At 46.0% G+C, this 8949-nt stretch overlaps 1 protein-coding gene across 3 annotated transcripts in view; it reads right to left on the reverse strand.

Annotated features, from left to right (window-relative positions):
* HDAC1 (histone deacetylase 1) overlaps positions 1 to 6773 on the reverse strand; it is a 33051-nt gene extending 26278 nt beyond the window's left edge. For all 3 annotated transcript variants that reach the window (XR_009258269.1, XM_058718228.1, XM_058718227.1), the window contains exon 1: positions 6616 to 6773. Coding sequence is in view for 2 of the 3 variants with exons in the window: in XM_058718228.1 (XP_058574211.1) it covers positions 6616 to 6664 (49 nt within the window). In the remaining variant the exon portion in view is untranslated. The remainder of the gene's footprint in view (positions 1 to 6615) is intronic.
* Between the last annotated feature and the right edge of the window lie 2176 nt (positions 6774 to 8949).

The following is an 8949-nucleotide window of genomic DNA, read 5'->3' on the forward strand; positions in this document are numbered from 1 at the left end:
ATATACTCCCAGGAGAATCCAGGAATCTTTATAACTATCTCCTAGTCAAATTCTTTTTCTCTTTCATTCTAGTCTCCAAGATTCTACCCAGCTTGAGGAAGGGTAACTCCAAAATTAAAAAAAAAAAGCAAGCAGGGACGCCTGGGTGGCTTAGTCAGTTAAGCATCCGACTCTTGATTTTGGCTCAGGTCATGATCTCATGGTTCGTGAGTTTGAGCCCTGAGCTGGGCTCTGGGCTGACAGCACATAGCCTGCTTGGGATTCTCTTGCTCTCCCTCTCTCTCTGCCCCTCCCCTCCATGCGTGCGTGCTCTAAATAAACATTAAAAAAAAAAAAAAAAAAAAAAGCAGAGGACCCTGGTGAGGTCAGCATTTAAGGATGTTAAGTCTAGTCCACAGGAACTAGACAGTGTAAGGGGTTCATTCCAAAGCTACTCGGGAATAACAGGCAGTGAGTGACTCACCCCACTATATATCTCCAAAGAATTCACTCCCACAACAGAAAAATAACCGTTAGTACTCAGAATTATTATAAGTCACAGTTCACCTTTATCATGCTGTGACACTTTATGGAGTCAAAGCACATTTACATTAGTTTTCTTACTGGATCTTCACAATAACCCCATAAAATAGAACAGGAAGTATTATTCTAATTTTTTTTTTTTTTTAAGGAAACACTCTTTTTTTTTTTTTTTTAACATTTTTTTCTTTTTTTTAAATTTATTTTTGGGACAGAGAGAGACAGAGCATGAACGGGGGAGGGGCAGAGAGAGAGGGAGACACAGAATCGGAAACAGGCTCCAGGCTCCGAGCCATCAGCCCAGAGCCTGACGCAGGGCTCGAACTCACGGACCGCGAGATCGTGACCTGGTTGAAGTCGGACGCTTAACCGACTGCGCCACCCAGGCGCCCCAGTATTATTCTAATTTTATAAATAAGAAAACTAAGTTCTTATCATCTCTTGCTTCTTCTATAGCAAAAGACTTCTAATTGGTTCCTCTGCCTTCAATTCAAACTATCTGCTACAACGACCAGTTATTTTTCTAATACACAGCTTTCATAACATCATTCCTCTGCTCAAAAAATCCTGAATGGCTCCCCATCTCCTACAGGATAAAAAACAGCTTCACTAGCCTGGCATTCAACCCACAACACTCTCCCTCTCCCTCCCTTTCTCCCTCTCACAGTTCTCCGCTCCAAAGTGGAATAGGCAAACTATGACCCTTGAGCCAAATACAATTGACTGCCTGTTTTTTGTAAATAAAATTTTACTGGAACACAGCCATGCCCATTAGTTTAAATATTGTCTATGGCTGCTTTCACATTATAATAACAGAGCTGAGTAAATAGTTGCCACAGAGACCCACCCATATGGCACACGAAGTGAAAAATATTTACTATTTGGCCCTTTACAGAAAATTTGCCAATCTCTGTTCTAAACACACTAGATTATTATCAGCATCCTGAACATGGCATTCACCTTCACACCCAAGTAGCCTTTGTTCAGACTGCTCCTTTGACCTGGATTGTCCTTCCTTTTCTGATGATCCTCATACAACAAAGCCCAGCTTAAGTGCCAAACATATTCCTGATCAAAATAAATGGTCCTTTCCTCTGTATACAATTTGTATATATCACTTAACAAATTTTGTTTTGTATCTGAATTACTTACATATCTATTTTTATCTATTCATCTATTTTGAGAGAGGGAGAGAGCGCACGCGCACAAGAGCAGAAGAGGGGCACAGAGGGAAAGAGAATCCGAAGCAAGCTCCAAGATCAGTGGGGAGCCTGATGTGGGGCTCAATCCCATGACCATGAGATCACAATCTGAGCTGAATTCAAGAGTCAGACACTTAGAACTGACTGAAGCCACCCAGGTGTCCCCTTACATATCTATTTATATTCCTAAGACTGGCTGCTCCTTGAAGACAAGGATAAATATGCCCTGTACATCACAGAAGCTGAATAAAGATTCAAGGAACTGAACTCAGTGAGATTCAGAGAGGTTAAGTGCCTGCTCAAGATCACACAACCAATAACTGATCCAGGGGTCAACTCTTCTGACTCCAAATTCAGTATCCTAAAAGCTACATTGGGTTTACCAGATACTTACTTCAATTTGCACTTAATCCAGAGGGCTCTGTGAATCTTCTTGCCACAAAGTTCCTGGAACAAATATTCCAGTAATCAAGTGGGGGCGCCTGGCTGGCTCAGTTGCTAGAGCATGCGATTCTTGATCTCAGGGTTGTGAGGTCAAGCCCCATCTTGGGCACAGAGCTTACTATAAAAAAGTGAAAAAACTGGGGTGTCTGGGTGGCTCAGTCAGTTAAGCATCTGACTTTGGCTCAGGTCATGATCTCATAGTTCTTGAGTTCGAGCCCCACATCAGGCTCTCTGCTATCAGCACAGAGCCCATTTTGGATCCTCTGTCTCCCTCTCTCTTTGCCCTTCCTCTCTGCTTGTGCATGCTCTCTCTCTCAAAATAAATAAACCTAAGAAAAAAAAAATTTTAATGAAAAAGTTAAAAGCCAAAAAACAGCACAAAAATCAAGTGAACTGCACACCCAAGGATAGATCTCTCTCGCCTTAGAAGTCCATCAAGACGAGGCAGATCTTTGAGCACCAGTGAAAAGAAGGTCCCAACCTCTTATGCACTGTGGTTTGGTGGCACGAGTAACAGAATTCATTCCTGGGAGCAATGCATTGTGGGAAATGCCACCAATAGTATCCAAGCCACACTCCAATACTCTTGGTCATAGACATGGCCTGGGACAATGGGAAACTTCTAAACAGTTGGATATTTAGGATCTCACCCTCTTCTCTGTCTTTTTATTAGACTACTTTTTAGAACAATTTTAGATTTATAGAAAAATTGCAAAGATAGAGTTCTCAGATACCTCATAGGCAGTTTCCCCTATTATTAGCATTCTACATGATAAAATAAGAAGTATTTGTTACAGTTAACTAACCAATATTGATAGTCATTAACTAAAAAGAAGCCCATGCTTTATTCAAATTTTTTTAGTTTTCCTTAGTTTTTGCTTAATGTCCTTTTATCCTCTTCTCTTAATCTTAGGCGGGCCTCTGAGGGCAGGAACTGTGCTCTTAGCCAGAGCCACAAGCCAGAGTACAGTATTTGATGGCATTCAATTGGGACCCTTGTCCCATAGAGACAGACTTTGAGATGCAGTAGCAGAGGAGGCAGGCAGACAATTTTGCTCCCAGAGACCCTCAGACAAGCTTATCAGCTATGAGGATTGACAGAATAGGTTTTCAAGGCATTGGCTGAGACATCCAGATGCAGACCCAATTTGAAGGCAGTCAGTAACATGACCATTACTGTTACATAATTAGATCACGGCTTATCCAGGTCTCTGGCCTGGGCCTTGATCCCCAGCAACTCCTCTGCCTATCAAACCTGAATTCAGCCAAGGCTTAGACTTGGGGGACTAAGATAACTTATCTAGAAGGCTAGGGGAGTACCTGAGGGTGGGGCCCAGACACCATCCTTTTCTTAACAGCTTTTAATCCAGTTGCTAAGAGACTTTTAAAAGAAATAATCATTTTCCTTTAGATACTACCTTTAAACTTGTGGAAAGCTTCTCCCATTGTTCTCAAAGTTTTTCAGTTTTATAGGAGAGTGACCTGAGGCCTGCAAAGGTAAAGTGACTTGCCCAATACTGCAAAGCTTCTGAGGGGCAGAACCAAGTCTGAGTCCCAAGCTAGTGACCTCACTGCAAAACTCACAAGCGGTTTCTCAAGGAGTAAGAAATCTCCCTTGCCTAAAAACTGCAGTCTTTCCACTTTTTCTCTTTTTAAACTAATGGTGGAGAGATCATAAAACAGTGCAAACAGATACAGCTACAAAGTCACAGGCTCCAGCCCCAAATAGGCCCTCACCACTGCCCAGCAACTCTTCCAAATTTATTTTCCTACCTTCCTCTTTCACAACAGCTACTTCACAGCTATCTCTCTCAAGATTCCTACTCTACCAACTACCCTCCCCCCACTCACAGGAAAAGAAATAATCTATTACCTCATCTTGAAAACTCCAACTTTCTCTTCATCAAACTTGCCTACATTTGAACTTTTCCTTGCCTCTCATCATGAAGAAACGTCCCCCTGAAGGCTAGTGTCCATACCTGTGCTCTGGTTTCCATCTCACCTGGTCTCTTCAGGAACCTCCATCATTACCCATCCCTCTCTTTCCTGTATCTTCAACCCCTCCCCCTGGCTATTTACCATTCAAATTTTGAATATGCTCAACTCTCAGCCACTACATCCCCCTGTATCAACAACCCTCTCTCTCTGCCCCAACCAAGCTTCCTTTGAAAAGGGTTCAATCTGATGTCTTCTCTTCACCCATCCATTCATTCTTCAATCTACCGCAATCTCACTTCAGTTCCAAACTGTACACACAAAACAGTTCTTGCCAACACTTGGCCACTCCTTCCTTCTTTTGGCTACTGTAACCCAAGACTTTCTGGTTCACTTACATTCCCTCTGTACAATTTAATCGGCAAGTATTTATTGACAGCCTACTCTGAGCTAGGCATTGTTCTGGGGGCTGAGCATACAGAGCTAGACAAGACATGGTCTCTTTCCCTAAGGAGATTACTGTCTAAGGAGAACGAACAAGTAAATGGGCAATTCCAATACACAGTGACAAGTGCTATGACAGGGGAATACAGAGCATGAAGGGCACTAGACTTTTCCTCAGTGCATGTCCTTAGAATTCCACTCCGATCTTCTTCTCTTCCCACGCTATACAACTTCTTGGGTGATCGTATCCTCTTCCATAACTAAAATTACCATCTGCATGCTGACAACTACCAAAAATCTCTACCTTCTCATTTTTGTCTTCTAAATGGCCAACCTGGGGGCGCCTGGGTGGCTCAGTTGGTTAAGCGTCAGACGTCGGCTAAGGCTATGATCTCACGGCTAGTGAGTTCAAGCCCTGCATTGGGCTCTGTGCTGACAGCTCAGAGCCTGAAGCCTGCCTCAGATTCTTGTCTCCTTCTCTCTCTGCCCAGCCCCTGCTCGCACTCTGCCTCTCTCTCTCTCAAAATTAATTGAAAAAAATAAAAATAAAAATGGCGACCTGAATGGCCAACTGCCTACTGGATGCCTCTACTTGGATATCCCTTAGTAGAGATAGCCCTCAAAAAATACTTCTTAAAAAAACCCAAAACCCATATTAACTGACATAACCTTCTCCAAACACTCAACATCAAACTGCCCAACCCAGAAGTTTGGGATCCTTGCCATCTTCCTTACCCGTACACTGGCGAATTCAATTTCTGTCTCAGAGTGATAGGTCTGAGGTATAAATCTGATGTCACAACCTGCATAAAACTTCAATGATTCACAAGTGCACTCACAATAAAGTCCAACTTCCTTAAGACAGTGTGTCCAGCCCTTCATGATCTGGTCCCCAGATCATGAGGTTCAAGCCTCATCACTTGCAACCTTTCCCTCCACCCTATTTCCTGACCTTCTACACTCTGCCCTCAAACCTATGCCTCAGCCATGCTGTACACACACCTGCTTTCAAAAATGCTGTCCTCTCTCTTACCTCTAAACTTACTGTCACCTTTGCCTTCCCGGAGCTTGGCTAATAACTCCTGTTCTTCGGGTCCAAGATGGCACCTCCCTCCCTGACTCCCCAGGCTGGGCTGAGTGCCTCTCCTCTGTGCTCCCAAAACACTCTGAGCTTTCCTTTATCCCAGCATGACACTGGAGAGCAGTTCCCTGCCACTGTCTATCTCCCCTTCCAGACTGAGAAGAAGATGGGAAGTGACCTGCTCAGCCCCATGGTCCCAGCAGCTAATCATCCCTAGTACAGAGTAAGCTGCTCCATAGGCTTTCGTTAAATGGAAAAGTCTGTTTTAACAGGTTGCAACTTTCTCCTTCCAAGCCCAGGGGCCCCATTTCCCAGCAGCAACTGCAGGCCCAGCTCAGAGACTGGGGGAGGGGAGGCTGGTGACAGGAGGTGGGGACTCCGCAGGACTCTCACCAAAAAGGATGAGGAAGCAAAGGGGCAGAGGAAGACTTTTGTATTCTCACAAGGAAAATAGATCATTGCACACTTCTCCACCAGATCCTGCCTCCCCGCTCAGACTCAGCCTCCCCTCCAGGAGTCCCACTAAAACTCTCCCCATAAAGCTCCCTGAGGATTCCCCCCTTCTCCGCCCCCCGCCACCAAGTTACCCCAAGCTTCTCCAGACGACCCCCGCTCGGCCTCAGCCTCTTCCCTCGGCCTCGACTTCCCTTCCTTTCCTCTGAGCCTCCTCCCTCAGTCTCGACCTCCTGCTCTCAGCCTCCTCCCTCACCCTGACCTCTTTCCTCTGAGCCTCTTCCCTCAGCCTCGACCTCCTGCTCTCAGCCTCCTCCCTCACCCTGACCTCTTTCCTCTGAGCCTCATCCCTCAGTCTCGACCTCCTTCCTCTCAGCCTCCTCTCTCAGCCTCGACCTCCTCGCAGCCTCCTCTCTCAGCCTTTCCCCAACGCCTCAGCCTCTCCCAGCCTCCCCGCTCACATCTCCTCAGCCTCCCTCTCCTGGATCCGGCCCGGCCCGGCCCCGCCCCCGCCCCCGCCACGCGCACGGAGCTCACCGTCGTAGTAGTAACAGACTTTCCTCCGGGTGCCCTGAGTCTGCGCCATTTTGCTCGGCTCCCGTCCCTCCCGTCAGTCGGTCCGTCCGGCCTCCCGCCCGCGGCTCGGCTCAGCGTCCGACCCAGGGGAGGAGGGGGCGGGCCTCCAACCCGCTCCGCCCGTCCCCTCCCGGGCTCACCTATAGCCGCGCAGCCCGGGCACGGCTCCAGCCAATCAGCTTGCGCAAGGACGGCCCGGAACTCGGCTGGGGGCAAGGGCAGCCCTGAGAGGCAGCCGAGGGCCCCCTGGGCCTGTACCAAGGTCTGCGACAGGGGGGTGGGGGAAACTGCCCGGGGACCGTACCATTAGTCCCGGGGGAGGAAAGCAGATCCGTACACTCCACGGTCCCATTTCGGTGTTGGAAGCGTGCCTGAAGGTCAGAAGCCAACTTTGTAATTTTATAGAGAATCACCCGAGGCCTGTGGGGGGAAAGTGACTTGCACAAGGTCACTCAGCTAATGACAGGGCTGAACGTCGATTAGAAAGAACACAGGTTTGGAAGAGGGAGAAGTAAACTGACAAAGGAAAGAAAACCGCTCTAGGCCGAGTACTGTGGAATAGAGTTACCAACGTTTATCTCAATGATTGCTCACAGCGGCTTTGGAAGAGGACTTTTTATCCCCGTTTTACGGGTAAGAATAATGAACTTCAGACCTTTGAGACCTGCTCAGAGTCACACATTTAGTAATTAAATTCAGCTTTCAGTAGTACAGATTTTTTGAGTGCCTACTGTGCACCAGAGACACTGTTAACAAAGGGGTAGAACCCAGCCTTTCTTACTCCAAAGCCTACCTCCCTGGTGCAGACTCACACACACACACACACACACACACACACACACACACACACACACACCAGGAGGACTAAAGAGTGCCTTTACACAGGAGGGAACTGATTGCCCCCTTATACTAAAGCAGGATTTCTCAAGCTATTGAAGCTACTGACATTTGGAGCTGGATAATTCCTCGTTGCAGGGGGCTGTCCCCTGCCCTGTAGGATGTTTAGCAGCATCCTTGGCCCTTACTCATTAGATGTGAATGGCAACCTCCAGTCTCACCCCCAGTACCGATTACCAAAATTGTCTCCAGACATTGCAAAAATGTCTCCAGGGCAAAAATTGCTCTCACCCTACCCTTGAGAAACACTGCACTAAACCCATCAGTCATCAACTGTTCATTACTGAAAGCTGAAAGACTGAAAAGCACAGTGATGAGCTATTAAAATAACAAACACAACACAAAATTAATATTAGTAAATGCTTACCATCTGTGTGCCAACTAAGTTACAAACTCATGGTCCTGTAGTCCATAAGATACGTTTTTATGCCCCTAGCCTTTGAAGAGGGCTTGGGCACTTGTGTTTCTCATTTGAGAACAGCATTTGGGGCACTAATTATAAAAGTAACAGATCTAAGACTGGCAGTTCTATTATAAAACAGCTAAAGGGCCAGGGAATAAGCCCTATTTCCAGTTCTGTGTTGCTGCTTCCCAGCTAGGAACCTTTCTGGCCCCACTTCCCTCTTTGTAAATTGGAGAGGATAACAATGCAAAGTTCACCAATTCTATGGCTGCAGGAACGAAAAGGAGGGTGGGGATCAGATGCGGTCATGGGTGTGGCAACATTTTATAAAATGCAGAACAGGAATCAGACACTCAGATCCTTGCAGAGGTGAGGCAGGTGGTGTAAAATAAGTGGATTTATATTAATTTATATTAGTTTGATTCAGGTGCTTTGCATATTTCTAAAATTGGATCCTTTTTCACTTTTATAAAGCAATATGCCTTTCTTTCCCCTCTTTCTTCAAACACAGTGCCATCTGCAGGTATCTTTTATTTTGTCACTTTTTAATGGAAATATAGGTGAAAAAAACATTTCATTTTCCTCTTCATTATAAGAACAACAGTGCAAGCATGATGATAAATAACCACTAACACTCAGTGTCACTGTCTGGGGGTGGCAGGGACTTTGGCAAAGAAAGAGGTCAAGTCCCACCCGAAGAGGGTGGCCACGACTCAGCTCCATGACAGGTAAATCCAATAAAGCCAAATCGTCCTTTTTTTTTTTTTTTTTTTTTTTCAAGAGAAGGTAGAAATCTATAGTGTTTTTTTTAATGTTTATTTATTTATTTTGAGAGAGAGAGAGAGAGAGCATGCCCACAAGCAGAGGCAGGACAGAGAGAAGAGAGAGAGAGAATCCCAAGCAGCCTCTACACTACCAGGGCAGAGCCCGACTCTGGGGCCCAACCTCACAAACCACAAGATCATGAATCAAGAATTGGACACTTAACCGACTGA

The sequence above is a fragment of the Neofelis nebulosa genome, chromosome 2, assembly GCF_028018385.1.
Source record: "Neofelis nebulosa isolate mNeoNeb1 chromosome 2, mNeoNeb1.pri, whole genome shotgun sequence".
Taxonomy (NCBI): Eukaryota; Metazoa; Chordata; class Mammalia; order Carnivora; family Felidae; genus Neofelis; species Neofelis nebulosa.